This window comes from Heptranchias perlo, chromosome 29 (genome assembly GCF_035084215.1).
Source record: "Heptranchias perlo isolate sHepPer1 chromosome 29, sHepPer1.hap1, whole genome shotgun sequence".
NCBI classification, from domain to species: Eukaryota; Metazoa; Chordata; class Chondrichthyes; order Hexanchiformes; family Hexanchidae; genus Heptranchias; species Heptranchias perlo.
The window spans coordinates 32,490,809-32,511,058 of record NC_090353.1 but is presented as its reverse complement, the minus strand read 5'-3'; the positions used below and the strand labels follow the sequence as shown (position 1 = coordinate 32,511,058).

At 45.8% G+C, this 20,250-nt stretch overlaps 1 protein-coding gene across 2 annotated transcripts in view; it reads left to right on the top strand.

The window, feature by feature from the left end:
* LOC137299580 (CUGBP Elav-like family member 4) overlaps positions 1-18,538 on the top strand; it is a 314,894-nt gene extending 296,356 nt beyond the window's left edge. Inside the window, exons 7-13 of one of the 2 annotated variants that reach the window (XM_067968428.1) lie at positions 3,818-3,965; positions 6,746-6,895; positions 8,286-8,348; positions 10,731-10,808; positions 12,566-12,709; positions 16,743-16,908; positions 18,248-18,538. In XM_067968428.1, the coding sequence (XP_067824529.1) occupies positions 3,818-3,965; positions 6,746-6,895; positions 8,286-8,348; positions 10,731-10,808; positions 12,566-12,709; positions 16,743-16,870 (711 nt within the window). In that variant the 3' untranslated portion in view covers positions 16,871-16,908; positions 18,248-18,538. The remainder of the gene's footprint in view (positions 1-3,817; positions 3,966-6,745; positions 6,896-8,285; positions 8,349-10,730; positions 10,809-12,565; positions 12,710-16,742; positions 16,909-18,247) is intronic. The other variant, XM_067968429.1, reaches the window with a different exon arrangement.
* Positions 18,539-20,250: the final 1,712 nt, after the last annotated feature.

Below are 20,250 nucleotides of genomic sequence, written 5' to 3'. Positions count from 1 at the left end.
GATAATCTTCATATTTACTCCTGATAATTGATTCCATTATTTTACATAGAATGGAAGTAAGTCTAATGGGTCTGTAGTTGCCTGAGTGTGTTTTGTCACCATTTTTAAATATATAGCCTGTCTCCAATCTTCTGTTACTTGTCCAGTGTCCAGTAGTTGTCAGTGCATCACAAATCTCTTCCCTTGTCTCTTTCAGCACTCTGGGATGAATACCATGTTTTGAGCAGAATTAACCTGTCTAGGAATTCCACCTCATTTATAAAAAAAGTCTTTGATTTTACTTTGGATACCTTCGCATGTTACTCATGCCTTCCCCTTGTCAATGCTTGATGGAAGTATTCATTCAGAATATTTACTATTTTGTGTTGCCCTCGGTTTCAAAGGCCATTTGCACCTTTTATAGTTTGCACCTCTCCTTTGACTGCCATCTTGCTATTGTAATTTTATTACCGTCATGCTTAGCCTCAGCTGCAATGCCTTTCTCCAAGTCTCTCTTTGCCTCTCCAATCACTTCTTTTAACGTGTTTCTGCAGTTCCTTGTGTTCATTTCAGTGGGCCTCTTCTTCTATCTCCCTGCCTGTCTTAGCTCACTGTCCGGGCTCCTACAGGAACAATGGCCACTAGATGAGGTAACAGAGTTGCCGGTATCTGGGGGATTGCATCCTGTGCAAGGTAACCCCTTCAGATGAGGTGGACGGGGAATATATGGACATTTACGACAACAAACCATACACTTTATTGGCCAAAGAGCTGCCACATGTGAGAGTAAATTTCTCTATTACTCACCGCTAATGTTACTGACCAATAATTTTCAGTGAATGATATCAGCAGGCAAAAGAACAAAGATTATTGCCTGGTGACGTCCCTAAGCTCCATGTGTACGAAGCTCAGTCTATCATTTGGGCAAAGCAGCTAAAAATTAATGACTATGTAGCATAAATCACAGACAAAGACTATAATAAATCAAACTTTAGAGCCTAAAAACACTATTGTCAACAACTGCAGGAGAAAAAGGGAAGACTTTTATTTATATCTCCCACAAACATTTCAAAGCACTTCATATAGAATTAGGGTTGCCAACTCTGATTGGACATATTCCTGAAGATTTCATCACATGACCTTCCACCTCCAACTGCCCCGTCCAGTTTATCCTTCTCCAATATTTTTATAACTAATAAAGCAATTTTTTTTAACACGTTATGATTTTTCTCCTGGTTATTGCTCGCAGCAGCGTCCTGGAGATCAGTCTTCAATTCCTGCAGACTCCAGGGCAATCTGGGAGGGTTGGCAACCTTATATAGAATAAGTTACTTTGAAGTGCAGCGACTTCATATCATAGTCCTAGTAGGTACAGGACAGGAGGAGGCCATTCAGCCCATCATGCCTGTGCCGGCTCTTTGAAAGAGCTATCCAATTAGTTCCACTCCCTGGCTCTTTCCCCATAACTCTGCAAATTTTTTCCCTTCAAGTATTTATCCAATTTCCTTTTGAAAGTTACTATTGAATCTGCTTTCAGGCAGTGCATTCCAGATCATAACAACTCACTGCTTAAAAAAATGTTTCCTCATGTCGCCTCTGGCTCTTTTGCGAATCACCTTAAATCTGTGACCTCTGGTTACCGACCCTTCTGCCACTGGAAACAGTTTCTCCTTATTTACTCTATCAAAACTGCTCATGATTTTGAACACCTCTATCAAATCTCCCCTTAACCTTCCCTGTTCTAAGGAGAACAACCCCAGCTTCTCCAGTCTTTCCACATAACTGAAGTCCCCCATCCCTGGTACCATTCTAGTAAATTAAAAGCAAAATACTGCGGATGCTTGAAATCTGAAATAAAAACAGAAAATGCTGGAAACGTTCAGCAAGTCCAGCAGCATCTGTGAAGAAAGAAACAGAGTTAACGTTTCAGGTCGATGACCCTTCGTCAGAACTGGAAGAAGTTTTTTTTTATGCGTTCATGGGATGTGGGCGTCGCTGGCGAGGCCGGCATTTATTGCCCATCCCTAATTGCCCTTGAGAAGGTGGTGGTGAGCCGCCTTCTTGAACTGCTGCAGTCTGTGTGGTGACGGTTCTCCCACAGTGCTGTTAGGAAGGGAGTTCCAGGATTTTGACCCAGCGACGATGAAGGAAGTTGAAGATGAAACAGTTTTTAAGCAAGTACAGAGCCAGGGAAAGTGTGGGGGGGGAGAGGAAAGAACAAAAGGGAAGGACTCTAAAAGGGTGGAGGGCAGGAGTGATTAAATGATCAAAGGGATGATGGTGCAAGGCAAGGAGGGTGGTCATGGGACAAGTAAAGAAACAAAAGATGGGTCTAGAGGAGCTGTAAATGGCAACAGCAGAACCATTACCATTCTAGTAAATCTCTTCTGCGCCCTCTCTAAGGCTTACAGCAACCTTGGCAGCCATTTTATACACAGGGAGATCCCACAAACAGTAATAAAACATATGACCAGTTAACCCATTTTTGGTAACCTTGGTTGAAGGAGGAATGTTGGACAGGACACCAAGAGAACTTTCTGCTTCAGTGCAGGTTCAGCATTTTGTAGATTTCTCCTTTGGTCTCTGTGTTCAGGACTGAGTGGTTGTGGCTGGAATTTACTTTTGAGAGAGGTAATCATCCGATATTTTCCCACATTTCAGAATATTTACATTTAGTAACTATCTAACTTGACATTAGTTGTGGAGGTGGGGGGGGGTGGGGGAGTGGTGGGGGGGGTAGTTTTGGAATATTGTCCTTACACCTCTGGGATTCGGGTTTAAATCCAGCCCCAGGCCGAGTGGCTAGGAAGTTTCCTCTGTCTGATGTTGCAAAGGTCCTGGGGGGCCTACAGCACAAACCCGCTGGTAATTTGGCATTGATCAGAAGAAAAATACCAGTCTCACTTTGAGGGGCCACCAGGATGGCTGGTGCGGCAAGTGGGAATGATACGCTGATGCAGTAAAAGGGGGCTCCGTGAACCTTCGCGAGGATGATACCAAAACTGAGAGGTTATAGCTATCAGGAAAGGTTGACCAGGTTGGGGGCCCTTTTCTCTAGAAAAGAGAGGACTGAGAGGAGACCTAATAGCAGTCTTTAAAATTAGGAAGGGGTCCGATAAGATAGAGGTGGAGAAGATATTTCCACTTGTGGGGGAGTCCAAAACTAGTGGCCATAAATATAAGATAGTCACCGATAAACCCAATAGGGAATTCAGGAGAGACTTTTTTACCCAGAGAGTGGTGAGAATGTGGAACTTGCTACCATAAGGAGTAGTTGAGGCAAATAGCACAGATGCATTTAAGGGGAAGCTAGATAAACACATGAGGGAGAAAGGAATGGAAGGTTATGTTGATAGGGTGAGATGAAGTAGGGAGGGAGGAGGCTCATGTGGAGCATAAACACCGGCATGGACCAGTTGGGCCGAGTGGCCTGTTTCTGTACTGTACATTCTACTGTAATTCTATGCAACGGACAGTGAGCAGCCACAACACAAGTCCTGGGTGGGGGTAGGGGGGAAGGGGCATAGGTCTACAGTGCAAAATAGCTCCTAACTTAGCCGAAATATTGACAGTCTTTTGAGGTTGATGTTAAAATCCAATTTTGGGGCAGAGTAGCAGGAGCTTTACACCACATCTAACCGGCCTGTACCTGAACACTTGAATGGGCAAATATTCCAGTTCTCCAGCGCTGATGTTGCCTCGCCTTGTGCAAAAACATTCATAGTTGGCATAATTGGCACTTTTTGGTTTTTTGTAATCAAATAGCTCGTTTAACAGCAGTAAAATGACACTGCAGAGGCAAAAGCAGGTTAAAATTCTTTGCCGTTTGCCTCCACAGCTGATGCAGCAACAAGCAGCAATCATGGCAGCCACCACGCACACCGGATATTTAAACCCGACTGCGGCCTTTCCCACGGCACAGATGCACCACATGGCGGCTATCAACCTGAACGGACTGGCAGCTGCGCCAATCACGCCCACATCAGGTGAGGCCCCCCAGGACGGTCGGAGATACACCTGCGGGCGCGGGAAATCCTTGACACTGGGTCATCCGGCCAACCGCCAACCCCACTCTCCCCACACCCCCCCCCCCCCGCCAACCCAGGGCAAAGTTTGGAAAGAACAGATGGAGGGGCTGCCAGCCTTCCCCCCCAGTCTAACCCCAGATGAAGTGGGGACGGAGCCGCACACAAAGGGCGGCGGAAGCAGATTCAGCAGTTCAACCTTCAAAAGGGAATTGGATTATATACTTGGAAAGGAAAGAGCGGGTAGCTCTTTCAAAGAGCTGGCACAGGCACGACGGGCCGAATGGCCTCCTGCTGTGCTGTGGCAGGGCATTTGGAATCCCTCCCCCCTCCCCTCACTACCACCACCACGTATAAAACGGTTATGACTATGGAAGCGAGCCCTCTAGCGAGATGCGCGCACGCAGCGGGGCCGATCTTTAGGACGCCCAGCGGGACAGCGGCTCCGAAAATCGCGGTGCGTCTCTTAACCGCCCGCATTCCCGCTCCAGCCGCCGGCGTTTTCCTGAGGATCTTCCACAAGGGGGCCCGGGCACCTGCCTGTCTCAGGCGGGTGCCTGTTTATAATATGCAAATCGGTGTCCCACGCTGGTTGTGGGACCCCGATGCAATTTCGAGGGACCGGTGGGCAGAGCGACCAGGCGTAGAGCGACCTAACCAGCGGCCTTTAAAGGGACAGCCACTGAAATCAAGTAAGTAAAGGTTTTTTTGGATTTCTGTAGGGCCAGGATCCCCCAGGAGGAGCTTGAACCCCATCTTTGCACACTTTTGTTTATTAATTATAAAAACATGGGAGTTGGGGAAAAAGGCTGTTCGACAGTCAAGAATCATCAAATTGAGTCATGAAGAGTCTGTTCGCTTTCCGGTTGGCCGTGGGAAGATGGTGAGCCATGAGGGTGGACGTGTTGGGTGACCAACGGCGGGAATGTGGGGGCAGGACGTCATGTAATGAAACCTCCAGGAATACATCCAACCAGAGTTGGCAACCCCACCGTGAGTGCTGGTTCAGTGATCGCAGCTCACCAGCATTAAACAAATGAGGACTGGCCCTCAAAATGGCTCGGGCCTCTCACCAAAGACTTGGGGTGGGGGACGGAATCATTCTGCCCACCATGTGCTTGCCACCTGAATGCCACCTGCCTATCACCTGTTGGCCATCTGCCTGCCACCTGAATGCCACCTGCCTATCACCTGTTGGCCATCTGCCTGCCACCTGAATGCCACCTGCCTATCACCTGTTGGCCATCTGCCTGCCACCTGAATGCCACCTGCCTATCACCTGTCAACCACCTGCTCCCCACCTGCCCGAAGTCTGCCTGAACTAATTTGATAATATTTAATAGTTATATATCATATTCCTTTCCTGAGCAAGCAGTTTCAGTGAGCCTCACTGCAGTATTGTCCATGGGTGCCATGGAGCTAGCTATTCAACTACGGGGGCCTCACAGCTGTGCCCAATCCCGTCCGTACCCCGCTTTCCGGCAGGGTCGACTGAATAACCATCGGAAGTGGGAGCTCTACCTGATTTCTCCCCCCCTATTCAAATCCCGTTTGAGCCCCACCCCTACCTGTGGCCATGAATGAGATCAGCTAAATCAGCACAGACTGTGGATGGAACCAGGTGCCTTCCAGTCCTGTGCTTTGTCATGTTCTTCATTCATGTTAACTACATTTTATTATCCTTAATGCTAACCCAGTTGGGGAGTAAGCCTGCAGTTTTGTTCAACATGGTAATGTTGTAGGTGACGTGTATTGGTTTTACATTTGTTCTTGGGGTGTGGTCGTCGCTGACAAGGCCGCATTTATTGCCCATCCCCAGTTGCCCTGAGCTGGTGGTGATGGCCCCTCTCCTTGAGCTGCTGCAGTCCTTGTGGTGAAGGTGCTCCCAGGGTGGTGTCAGGAAGGGAGCTCTAGGATATCGACCCAGCGACAATGAAGGAACGGTGAGATATATCCAAGTCAGGACGGTGGAGAGGAACTTGGAGCTGGTGGTCTTCCCCGTGACATGGCTGCTCTTGTCCTTGTCGGTTGTGGACCTAGGGTTGCCAACCCTCCAGGATTGTCCTGGAGTCTCCGGGAATGAAAGATTAATCTCCTGGATGCTGCTGCGAGCAAAACTCGGGAGAAAAGTCATTAAAAAGGAATTACGTGTTTTCTAAAATTTTCTTTGAACACTTTTGTTTATTAGTTATAAATATATTGAAAGTGGGGTAAAGAAAGGGCTGTTTGACTGGGCGAGGAAGGTTGAGGTGGGAGGTCATGTGATGAATCCTCCAGGAATATGTCCAACCAGAGTTGGCAACCTTTGGGAGGTGGGAGGTGCTGTTGAAGTAACCCTGCTTAAAAAAAAAGCAAACGTGAACACATAGGAACATAGGAACAGGAGTAGGCCATTCAGCCCCTCGTGCCTGCTCCGCCATTTGATAAGATCATGGCTGATCTGTGATCTAACTCCATATACCTGCCTTTGGCCCATATCCCTTAATACCTTTGGTTGCCAAAAAGCTATCTATCTCACATTTAAATTTAGCAATTGAGCTAGCATCAATTGCCGTTTGCAGAAGAGAGTTCCAAACTTCTACAACCCTTTGTGTGTAGAAATGTTTTCTAATCTCGCTCCTGAAAGGTCTGGCTCTAATTTTTAGACTGTGCCCCCTACTCCTAGAATCCCCAACCAGCGGAAATAGTTTCTCTAACACGATTAAACCTCTCGCAGTGATCACGCTGTTTATACTTTTCAGGTTTGTCCTCGCCTCCTGGAATTGCTGCTCCGGCTGTGCCCAGTATCGTATCTCCTATAGGGGTCAATGGCTACACCGGACTTTCTGCCCAGCCGAATGGGCACCCCACAGTCGAGGCTGTCTACACTAACGGGATTCACCCATACCCAGGTACGTGTAGCCTCCCTTAGATTATCAAAACAAATCTTTGCTGTCATATTTCCTCTGAGTAAAATGGTTGCTGTGTGTCGTGAAGTACCTTCTCTGCGTAGAACCATATAAAATAACTAAATCAAACAGCTGTGTAGCCTACCTCAAAAATGCACGGTAATGTAAGAAATGTCAATGGAAAATGTGGCTGTGTGTGAATTTGTATTGAATGAGATGTTGTCTGAACACTGTTTGCAGAAGATAAATGACTTTATGACAACCAGGGGCACATACTAATCTATCTCTTCATCTTTCTATCTCCTCCATCTTCATTCTCTTCTTCCTTTATTTTTCTTTCTTTCTCTTCCCTTCCTTCCATTGTTTTCTCTTTCAATTTCTTTATTAATCTTTTCTTTCATCAATCTAAATGTCTGTCCTTGGTCTTGCTTGTTCCCTTTTCTTTCATTTCTTTTCCATTGTCTTTCTCTCCTGTAATTTATTTCGTTTTTTTTCCCCTTTTACTCAAATATCTTTCCGGTTCAAAATTGTATAATGTTTCTCTTTCTGTTCATAAATGTGTCCTTTGGGTTTAAAATTTCTGTAATCTGCTTCTTTGTTTTCCTTGTGAATTATTTACATTCTCTTTTCTTTCTTTCTTGTTTTCGCTCTCTCTTTGCCTTTCACTTCTATCTCTCTTTACTCTTCTCGTTTTCCCTCTTTCACTTTCTGCTTCTTCCTCTTTCTTTCTCTCACTCTCTTTCACTGTCTTTCTTGTGGTCTTCTCTTTTTCTTTCTCTTTCTCTCTTTTGCTGGCTCTGACATTCCCTTTCCTCCTTTATTTCTTTCTTGCTTTTGTTCTTCCTTTTTGCTTTCACTTTCTTTCCCGTCTCCCATCTTCTCTCCATCTCTCCTGGCTCCCATCTTCTCTCCATCTCTCTCATCTCCCACCTTCTCTCCATCTCTCCTGTTTCCCACTTTCTCTCCATTTCTTCTGGCTCCCATCTTCTCTCCATCTCTTCCATCTCCCACCTTCTCTCCATCTTTCCTGTCTCCCACCTTCTCTCCATCTCTCCCGTCTCCCACCTTCTCTCCATCTCTCCCGTCTCCCACCTTCTCTCCATCTTTCCCGTCACCCACCTTTTCTCCATCTCGTCCCTCTCCCACCCTCTCTCCATCGCCCACCTTCTCTCCATCTCCCCCGTCTCCCACCTTCTCTCCATCTCTCCCGTCTCCCACCTTCTCTCCATCTCTCCTTTCTCCCACCTTTACTCCATCTCTCCCCTCTCCCACCCTCTTTCCATCTCCCACCTTCTCTCCCTCTCTCCTTTCTCCCACCTTTTCTCCGTCTCTCCCGTCGCCCACCCTCTCTCCACCTCTCACCTTCTCTCCATCTCTCCCATCTCACTTCTAGCACAAAGTCCTTCTGCAGCCGATGCCTTGCAGCAGGCTTTCACAGGGGTTCAGCAGTACACAGGTGACTCCATTTATATTTTGCTCGTTTTTTTAAAAATCAGAACAGTGATTTCTCTCTAAAACCCGCTACGCATTTGGAATATTATTTACCTGAAAGAGGCGCAGAGCCGAGAACCTTTGCTTTAATGCGCAATAGTTACTTTCATTCAATCTGTGAGCTTTGAGAAAATGTTCAACCTTCAAAAGAACTCTCCAACGCTAAGTATTTTTGACGTTTAAACTCATTTGTTCCTTATGTGCTGCGTCTTTTAAAAATCTGCTGCCGTCGGTCATATGGGAATGTATGGAGACAGGAAAAGGGGGCGGGCGACTTGCCAGTGGTGATGAACATTCACTTTTTAAAACCGCTCAAGTGTGTCTCTAAGTGGGTCAGGCAAGGCTGGTGTGACGCAAAAGCAAAGCAAGGATAAGGCGGGGAAGCATTCCTGATTAAATCTTCCTGCAGGGATAATTTTCCAATGCTCTGCTATTCGTGTTTTTTTTTAACACAATAGAAACATGCCTTTCGAAGGTTAGGCAGTAATAAAAACAGAAAATGCTGGAAATACTCAGCAAGTCAGGCAGCATCTGTGGAGAAAGAAACAGAGTTAACGTTTCAGGTCGATGACCCTTCCTCAGGCCTGGAAGAAATTAAAGATGTAAACAGTTTTTGAGCAAGTGCAGAGCCAGGGAAAGTGGGGGAGGAAGGGGAGGGGAGGGAAGAACAAAAGGGAAGGTCTGTGATGGAGAAACCCCTGTGGGTCTCTGCCTTCCCGTGGGATACATGGAACATTTCTTGTTCCAGTCCTCCTCAGGCCCCCTCCCTCACCTCTTCTTCCGGTACATTGATGACTGTATCGGTGCCATTTCCTGCTCTTGCTCCGAACTGGAAATTTTTATCAACTTTGCCTCCAATTTCCACCCTTCCCTCGCCTTCACATGGTCCGTCACTGACTCTAGCCTTCCCTTCCTCGACTTCTCTATCTCCATTTTTGGGGATAGACTGTCAGCCAATATCTACTATAAGCCCACCAACTCCCACAGCTACCTTGATTACACTTCCTCCCACCCCGCTTCCTGTATGGACCATATTCCATTCTCCCAGTTTCTCCGTCTCCATCACATCTCTCCTGACGATGCCATCTTCCACACCAGTGCTTCCGATATTTCTTCCTTTTTCCTCAACCAAGGATTCCCCGCCACTGTAGCTGACAGGGCCCTCGACTGTGTCCTTCCCATTTGCCGCACTTCTGCCCTCACCCCTTCCCCTCCCTCCCAGAATCGCGATAGGGTCCCCCTTGTATCCACCTTCCTCCCCACCAGGGTCCACATTCAACGGATCATCCTCTGCCATTTCAGCCACCTCCAGCGAGTTGACAACACCAAACACATCTTCCCCTCCCCTCTCCTTTCAGCATTCCGTCGGGACCGTTCCCTCCGCGACACCCTGGTCCACTCTTCCATCACCCCCAACACCCGCTCCCCTTTCCACGGCACTTTTTTTGTGCAAGTGTAGGAGATGCAACACCTACCCTTTCGCCTCCTCCCTTCCCACCGTCCATGGCCCCAAACACTCCTTCCAGGTGAAACAGAGATTTCCTTGTACTTCTTTCAATTTAGTATACTGTGTTCGCTGCTCACAGTGCGGCCTCTACACCGGGGAGACCAAACGCAGATTAGGTGGTCACTTTGCTGACCACCTCCGCTCAGTCCGCAAGCATGACCCTGACCTTCCGGCCACTTGCCATTTTAATTCTCTGTCCCGTTCCCACTCTGACCTCTCTGTCCCCGGCCTCTTACACTGTTCCAATGAAGCTCAACGGAAGCTCGAGGAACAGCCCCTCATCTTTCGATTAGGCACTTTACAACCTTCCATCCGGGCTCAACACTGATTTCAATAACTCCAGATCACAACCACTGCTCCCATTTTTTCCGGACAGCAGGTGCTGGTAATGGTCCTGATGTTGCCGTTTACAGCTCCTTTAGACCAATCTTCTGTTTCTTAACCTGTCCCATTACCACCCTCCTTGCCTTGTACCATCACTCCTGCCCTCCACACTAACACAGACCTTCCCTTTTGTTCTTTCCTCCCCTCCCCTTCCTTCCCCACTTTGCCTGGCTCTGTACTCGCTTAAAGACTTCTCCCAGTTCTGACGAAGGGTCAGCGGCCTGAAACGTTAACTCTGTTTCTTTCTCCACAGACGCTGCCTGACTTGCTGAGCATTTCCAGCATTTCCTGTTTTTATTTCAGATTTCCAGCATCCGCAGTGTTTTGTTTTTGATTGAAGGTTAAGCAATGACCCGATAGGAATAAACATGGATGGGTTCCTCACAACTGTAATAATTAAGTTTTTCGGCCTAATCAACAGTCTTTTTCCTTTCCACACTTTTTTTTTATTGTTAGCCATGTATCCAACAGCGATTGCCCAGATCAGCCAAGCATTTCCACAGCCACCTCCTGTCGTAACACAACAGAGAGAAGGTGAGTTAAACCTTTCTTGTTCGATTACGCTCCTGTGACACGCCTTGGGACGTTTTACTACATTAAAGGCGCTATATAAATGCAAATTGTTGTTGTTAAAATATCCACAGCAATGACCCCCGAACCTTACCTTCCTCACCAACGACTCAACTCCACCACAAAATTCTTCGACCAGTTCCACGTCGGGTATGGCTTGGGCGCCTCTTCTTGAAGGAATATCGCCCTTAATATAACCTCCCAAATAAGTTGCCAGTGCGATTTGAGTACTTTCGGGTTCTAGCCTCATTGTATCCTCTTAGATTGAGACGATACGACTGATTTAATTGGGTCAGCTGTTGCTCCAACTATCTTGGGAGTTCAGCCCGATCATAACCAGAATCAAAATGGCAGACCCAATGCCACATGGTTCATTTACCAATGCTGCCGGGCCACTCTGCCCTCAGAACTAGAATGAAACTGGCTCAATAGGAGCAATAGCCGCAACTAAATTTAAAACTAATCTTACAAAGAATTCCTCGCCCAAAGGTGAAGCTCATCTCCTTTTGAAACCCTCATCTATGCCCTTGTTACCTTTACACTCGACTACTCCAATGCTCTCCTGGCCGGCCTCCCACCTTGCACCCTCCATAAATTTGAGTTCATCCAAAACTTTGTTGCCCATATCCTAACTCTCACCCCTGTGCTCGCTGACCCACATTGGCTCCCGGTCCGACAATGCCTCGATTTAAAAATGCACGTCCTTGTTTTCAAATCCCTCCATGGCCCTGCCCCTCCCTATCCCTGCAACCTCCTCCGAGACCTCTGCCATCCTCCAATTCTGGCCTCTTGCGCATCCCTGATTTTCATCGCTCCACTATTGGCGGGCGTGCCTTCAGCTGCCTAGGCCCCAAGCTCTGGAATTCCCTCCCTAAATCTCTCTGCCTCTCTCCCCTCCTTTAAGACACTTCTTAAAACCTGCCTGACCAAGCTTTTGGTTACCTATCCCAGTTTCTCCTTATGTGGCTCGGTGTCAAATTTTGTTTGAAACGCTCCTGTGAAGCGCCTTGGAACGTTTTATTATGTTGAAAGCATTACATAAATTCATGTTGTTGTTGTTGTTGTTGTTGTTGTGCCCTAACTCTCCCATTGAAGCCCATCCCTCTAGTACCCTAGCTCTCCCATTGAAGCCCATCCCTCTAGTACCCTAACTCTCCCATTGAAGCCCATCCCTCTAGCACTCTAACTCTCCCATTGAAGCCCATCCCTCTAGTACCCTAACTCTCCCATTGAAGCCCATCCCTCTAGTACCCCAACTCTCCCTTACTCTCCCATTGAAGCTCATTCCTCTAGTACCCTAACTCTCCCATTGAAGCCCATCCCTCTAGTACCCCAACTCTCCCATTGAAGCCCATCCCTCTAGTACCCCAACTCTCCCTTACTCTCCCATTGAAGCTCATTCCTCTGATGCATTTAAGCAAAAACATCCTTCCTAATAGTTATTTTAAATGTACTTTTCATTTTGTGCAGGCCCTTCTCTCTTGGATTGAAGTCATATTCTGTGTTTATTTATCTGTACTATTTAATATTTTATATATCTCAGTGAGGGCCTGCCTTAACCTCCTTCTTTCTAGACTGCAGCATTTGATCTCCCTTTAATCTATCCTCATAACTCATCCGCCTGACACTGGGACCAGTCATGTTGCTCTTTTCTGCACCCTGTCCTGCGCATGCATTTATTTTTTTGTCTTTTTTTTTTATTATTATGTTTCCTCATCCAGGACCAGAAGGCTGCAATCTTTTCATTTACCACCTCCCCCAGGAGTTTGGAGACAGTGAGCTCATGCAGATGTTTCTGCCCTTTGGATCTGTGATCTCGTCAAAGGTTTTTATGGACCGTGCCACCAATCAGAGTAAATGCTTTGGTGAGTGAGTGCTGGCATGTAGGGAGGTGCAAAAATGGTACAGTATCAGGGTTCTGTGACATCGACATGGTCCTTAAAGGGACATTTACGATCAACTTCTTAACCCCAGGCAGGTTCAAGGAAATTTCTGTGTCCTTGGAATGGCCAATTTTATAAATTAAGGTTAGGCCATTTAGGAGTGAAATCAAGAGAGCACTTTTTCACACAAAAGGGTTGTGGAAATCTGGAACTCTCCCCCAAAAGGCTGTGGATGCTGGGGGTTAATTGAAGCTTTCATGACTGAGAGCGATAGATTTTTGTTAGGTAAGGGTATCGAAGGATACGAAGCAAAGGCTGGGTGAATGGAGTTGAGGTACAGATCAGCCATGATCTAATGGAATGGCGGAGCAGGCTCGAGGGGCTGAATGGCCCACTCCTGTCCCTATGTTCCTAAGTTTTCAAAAACACAGCAAATCTTTGACGTATTTTTGTGCTGCAAGGAGAACGGGCTCGACGATCAATGAATGTACTGGCCAGCCATTCCCAGAAGAGGGGTGCACTTGCATAAGGGAAATTACCCATGGCACCCTAAAGGCTAAATCACTTTCTTTTATTTCAATTGAATTCCACACATTCTGCATTAGTGAGTTCGAAGGTTATTTGGTTCTTTGGACGTGTGAGTAATTTTTATGTGAGGAAATGAACACTTAAAAGAATCAGATTTGCAAACAACTTGGGGACAAGGTAGTTTACAGGTTTTAGTTTTAAAGAAAGAAGAGGTAAAAGGATTGAAACATTTTAGTTGAATGGCGGAGTGAAATTAAGGAAATTCTTGCCATGTTTTGTGATGCATTCAATCCATGTTTGTGTCAACTTTCAGGATAGATCTATTCTGTGTCTGGTGATTGCCTCATTCCATATGAGAGATCCAGTTTGTATTTTATGATCGACCCATTCCATGTTTTGAAATGGACCCATTCCATGTTTTGAAATGGACCCATTCCATGTTTTGAAATGGACCCATTCCATGTTTTGAAATGGACCCATTCCATGCTTTGAAATGGACCCATTCCATGCTTTGCAATCAGTTAAGTTAATTAGCACATGAAGTATTCAGAGGGTTTATGAGGTAAGAGCATTGTCCTGAGGAATGGAGTGTAATGAATTTAGGGGTTGCCAATCCTCCTCGGGAATAGTCCTGGAGTCTCCGGGAATTGAAGATTAATCTGCAGGACACTCCTGCGAGCAACACCCAGGAGAGAGAAAAAACACAGGGGCATTAAACAAAATTGTGTTTTTTTCCTTTTCTTTGAACACTTTCATTTATTAATTATAAAACTATTGGAGATGAGTTTTAAAAAAAAGGCCGTTTCACTAACAGTCAAGATTAATCCAATTGGTTAACAAAGAGTCTAATTGGCAGTGGGAAGTCTGGAGGATGGCCCAATGGTGGGAGTTTGGGAGGTGGGGTGTTCAAGGCAGGAGGTCATGTGACGAAACCTCCAGGAATACACCCAACCAGAGTTGGCAACCTTTAGTGAATTGCACGCACAATGTTCTTTATTCACTAAAAATGGTATAAAGTACTTTAGGGAATTGAGAGAAAAAAACGGTACAGCTGATATCTTGAGGCACATCGATTTCCTTTCAAGTTAGCGATACACCAAATCCCCTGCTAACTCCTGATTTAAACCTCATCCCAAAATATGGCCAATTGCCTCCAGGCAGTTTCTTTGAGCTGGTATTGGCAGCTCACTGTGATATATTCGACCCCCTACTGCATGGTTACTAGGGGCCCGGGTGGATAACTAATTCCCTTCACCGTTTTTGGCAGTTGCCAGAATTGAAGTGAACTTGGACTGGAGAACGGGACAGTGAGCGAATATTTCATTGTATCAGTTAACCACAAATTACAATGTAGAGCCTTTTAAAACCTAAGCTACGCATCGCCTAATGATTACTTCTTGATCTATCCCCCTCTCTCCTACTCATTCACCCTTGCTGATGTCCTGCAGTATGGTCCTTCACCTCGATTTCTCTATTAAAGAACGTTACCCTGCCTGGACATCTCTTGATCTTACTCCACAGTGGTAAACAATTTTACAACACCGAGTTATAGTCCAGCAATTTTATTTGAAATTCACAAGCTTTCGGAGGCTTCCTCCTTCCTCAGGTGAATGTGGTCCATTTCAAAACATGGAATGGGTCCATTTCAAAACATGGAATGGGTCCATTTCAAACCATGGAATGGGTCCATTTCAAAACATGGAATGGGTCCATTTCAAAACATGGAATGGGTCGATCATAAAATACAAATTGGATCTCTCATATGGAATGAGGCGATCACCAGACACAGAATAGATCTATCCTGAAAGTTGACACAAACATGGATTGAATGCATCACAAAACATGGCAAGAATTTCCTTAATTTCACTCCGCCATTCAACTAAAATGTTTCCATCCTTTTACCTCTTCTTTCTTTAAAACTAAAACCTTCCACATTCACCTGAGGAAGGAGGAAGCCTCCGAAAGCTTGTGAATTTCAAATAAAATTGCTGGACTATAACTTGGTGTTGTAAAATTGTTTACAATTGTCAACCCCAGTCCATCACCGGCATCTCCACACCATTACTCCACAGTGGGCAATGTCGCCACCCAGTGGCTCCGTGAAACACTGGGCCAACTGATCACTATTGCAGCTTGACAGATTTGAGAGTCAAACTAAGTGGAACTCAGCCTCCTTACACATTTAAACAGTGTTAACTTGTACCGATTTTAATGTTTTATTTCAATAGCACAATAAAATAAAAGATAACTAATTTGTTTTCTGATGGTGTTGATTGAGGGAGGAATGTTGGCCAGGGCACCAGGAGAACTCCCTGCTCTTTCCTCAAATAGTTCCATGGGATCTTTGACATCCATCTGAACAGGCAGGCGAGGCTTTGGTTTACTGTCCCATCCAAAGGTTGGCATCCCTGACAGTGCAGCACTCCTTCAATACTGCACTGAAATATCAGCCTAATTTTATTGCTCAATTCCAGGAGTGGGGCTTGAGCCCAAACCTTTCTGACTCGGAGGCCAATGTGCTACCAACTAGGCCAACTTGACAGATTAGGAGGTGGATGAGGGTGAACTGTTAGTGGTTTCCCTCCTATTTATTTTCCTTCTGCTTTTTTCCCCTCCTCCCCTGATTCCTTCTGGGTGCACGTTAATGGGTCTCAGCAGACTTCCTTTAGCTCACCCAAGTGGCCATTGTTCATGTGCAACCCTTGACAGTGAATGTCAACAGGCTACTTGGCTTAAAAAAAAATTATTCTTGGGATACGGGCATCGCTAACAAGGCCGGCATTTATTGCCCATCCCTAGTTGCCCCTTGAGAAGGTGGTGGTGGGCCTTCTTCTTGAACCGCTGCAGTCCATGTGGTGAAGGTTCTCCCACAGTGCTGCTGGGCAGAGAGTTCCAGGATTCTGACCCAGCGACCATGAAGGAATGGACGATATATGTCCAAGTCGGGATGGTGTGCGACTTGGAGGGGAACTTGGAGGTGACGATGTTCCCATGCACCTGCTGCCCTTGTCCTTCTAGGTGGTGGAGGTGACGGTTTTGGGAGGGGCAGGACGACAGAAGGCATGGCAACCAAGCCTGATCCTGTCCTCATCTGACATCCACACCTGCATGTTTTGCGACAGGAGTCACTGGGTGCTGATCAGGAGCAGGAAACCCTGGCTGATTTTCTTTCACTTTGTATCCCGGGGGGCATCAGGCCAGTTGTAGTGACCCTATTATCACCCAGGCAGGGATTTAACCTGCGACCTTGCATGGTCTGTAAACCCATTTGGCAAATGCTTGACCTCTGCCAAGAGCCTTCTTATAGCTGCATGACTGAGACTGTGAGCATCAGGGCTGCCTTTAGTGAGAGAGAACAAAAATACTTCCAGCTCCAGTAATGCTTAGGACAAAATTGGGGGAAAAAATACATCGTCCATCTTATGTAGTGGGTAACCTCACCTTTTACACGTCTTGAAAACATTTCTACCTTTTTTTTTTGTTGAAGGTTTTGTGAGTTTTGATAACCCCACTAGTGCCCAGGCTGCCATCCAGGCTATGAATGGTTTTCAGATTGGCATGAAGAGGTTAAAAGTCCAGTTAAAACGGCCAAAGGATACCAGTCGCCCATACTGACTGACTGTGATTCAGGGCATGAATTTCTGATTTTCTAGGTAAGGCATCAATTATTAACTTCTTATCTTCTACGTTCGCCTCGAAAGGTTTTCTAAGTCCATGTCGATGTTTACCTGCTTTACCCAGCGACCTCTGCCCCCAAGTCAGAATAGTAGCAGGGCCATTTTACTGAGGCCAGGTACAGGAATTCATTTGTATTTTTACACAAAGGGCAAGAGTAAATCTGGAACTCTTTTCCCCCAAAAAACTGTTGAGGTCAATTGAAAATGTCAAAACTGAGATTGATAGATTTTTGTTAGGCAAGGGTATTAAGGGTTACAAAACCAAAGCGGATAGATGGAGTTAAGATACAGATCAGCCATGTTCTAATTAAATGACGGAACAGGCTCGAGGGGCTGAATAGCCTACTCCTGTTCTTATGTTCCTATGTATTGGTTCAACATACCAATGACTCAATGAGCACACCATCTCTTTTTATGGGGTGAAATGCTTTCTGCCGAGCTCTGGAGATGATAGCTCCATACCGACTGGCCAAGGGGCAATCATTGGAGTGGACATCTTGGGATGGTCAAGTGGGCCCACATGGAGAACATCCTTGCCTAATAATTAGCATTAGTGTGATTGGCAGTTTTAATGATCATTGCAGAATGTTTTCTTTATAGAAAAAAAGTTCATGTTTTAAAACTCAACAGATACTGGAGATAAAAAAGGCCCACAGACAGTTTGAAAGCAGATCCAACACTAACTAGAATGATAAGGAGTGGCCGTACTCCAGGGAGATTCCTAGGCAAACCTTTCACTGTTGGGAAGGGTTCAAACACTATATGATGCAATGGTCTCAGCCAGGGCAGCAGTAGGAGATCTACAATTGGCTGCAGTGTCCCTGGGTTAGCGAAGGGGAAAATCAGCCAGGATTCCCGCTCCTGATTCTAACCCCTGCTGGAGGTGCCCGTGTTTGGCATTGGTGGGGGTGTGGGGGTGGTGGTGAGGACAAGATCCCGCTCGGATGTGATGTCCTCGCAAGAAAGACAGCCTGCCCGGTGCTCACTGTTAAGGCTTGTACGTGAACAATGGTCCCTTGGGCAAGACCTAATGATACCCCCTGACCCAGGCAAACCCTGGGGCCCTTCATCAAATTATCATGTTGCCCAAACATGCAACTACCCCAATGTTCCAATGTATTTCCATGTACGACCCATGCGACAAATTAATCTCCTAAAATATATGCATGTACTCTTATAAAGAAAATGAATTTTAAAAAAGAACGGTCTCATCACCTCTGGCAGAAGGGACCTCAGAATACTTTGATCTGTAATCTCTGTAGGATACTGTGCCATGCTTTGATCCAACACTGACGATGCTTTCCTCTTTTATTAGGGCAGTGATGGTGTGGAACATGAGGACGTACCTTTTTTTGAGATGGCTGTTTCTAAGATATCAGTGTGAGGGGAGATAATGAAATACAAACTTCGAGAAAACATTTCAAGAACCCTGAAAATGTGAAATTTCATTGCAGCTATTTAAGAAGACGCACTCTTATATAGCAACACATAAGATGCACATTGTGACGTGAAACGATGTAGACGGATGGCTGTCTTAAAGGTTGCAGAGGAAGCTGCTTTGGTGCAGTTCTGTGTCATCGAGCACGCAGCTAGGTCTCCCAGGCGATGGTTGCCATGGCTGGGGTGGGAGGGGGGGTTTGTGTGTGTGTGTGTGAATCCATATGGTTGACATGGTAACGCAGAGTGCGTTGAGTCTTTATCTCTCAATCCTCAGACATTCAGGGACCAAAAAGGACCAAACAGCTTTTTTTTAATTTATTAATGGGGGCCTGTATATGTAATATATGAGTTCAGCTTTCTTTACTTATCTTGATAGTTGAAACATGGGGAAAAATAAGAGCTAAATTGTTTAAAAAAAAAGCAAAGCTTTAGTGGTCTTAGAATAGTATTATACACTGGGAAATTTGTACAAGGAGCAAAATATAGTAGAAACTTTACAGGAGTTAGTTTTAAGAAGAAAACAATGGCTAAACTGTACTTTCTGCCTCATCTCCTTCTTAGGGGGCAGGATAGTACTGCATGCGAATGTGACCGAAAATATAATTATACATAGCAGTGTATAGATATTCTGCTCCTTATATTTCTGAAAAGATTGCTTTTAACGAGAGAGAAAAAAAAATTGAAAACTGTTTCCTTTTCCTTGGCGAAGATGGGCTTTGTTTAACCATTTGAAGACTTTAATTGCCGCATTGTTTAAATTAAGTTGCCGGTTGATGATTTTATTCGAGGGGTAAACTCGGAGTAAGTTGTTCTGGAATTTGCGTTTAAAAAAGAAAGCGTCACAAAAAAAAAACGAGATCCCTTGTAGTGTAGCTTTTTAAAATAACATTGTAAATAATCCCTTGGGGTAACAGCACATCATTTCTGATAACTGGTGAGGGCCTTTATTAATACCCGGTTGTTAAAATATTTATATGTTTAAATGGTGTTACCAAAAGGTGGGGCTGGTTTGATGCAGGGGTCAGCACAAGGTCACTTCACCTCTGGCCGATAGGGTGAATGGGGAGGTCGCTGTGTAAGGGGATGTAGTGCTCGACTCTCTGGCCCACACCCATACCTAGTGAGGCTTTGTGTCGGCAGTGAAGCCGAGTGGCATTGCAAAACCCCACCCCCACGAGCGTTTTTCCATTAAATGAATTTGGAGATCTTCCCACTCCCAGTCCCTAATAACCAAGTGTGAGTCGCTGAAAGCTGCCCTTAATTCAAAACTAATTGGTAGTCCCATGTAGGCCTTGGGACATTCCAAAGTACTTTGCAGTCAACTAAGTACTTTTTTTCCCCAAGTGTAATGTAGGAAGCAAAGCAGCTAATTTGTGCACAGCAAGATCCCACAAAGAGCAGTGAAATAAATAACCAGATAATCTGTTTTAGTGATGTTGGTTGAGGGGTAAGTATCAGCCAGCCCACACCAGGTAGAACTCCCCTGCTCTGCTTCAAATAGTGCCATGGGATCTTTTACATCCACCTGAGAGGGCAGATGGGGCCTTGGTTTAACGTCTCATCTGAAAGACGGTACACGATCTGACAGTGCAGCACTCCCTCAGTGCTGCACTGGGAGTGACAGCCTAGATTTTTGTGCTCGAGTCTCTGGAGCGGGACTATGAACCCACGACCTTCTGGCTCAGAGGCGAGAGAGCTACCCACTGAACCGTGGCCGACACTGGGGAACGTGCGGTATGGGAAACAATTCACAGAGGGGAATGCTCGTTTGAATTCGGGGGTTAAAGTAGATTGTTGGGGCAGAATAGAAAGGAGGTTTACCCTAAACCTAGCTATGCTGTTCCAAACTTGGGAGCACTTGGTGCTGATGCTGGGAAA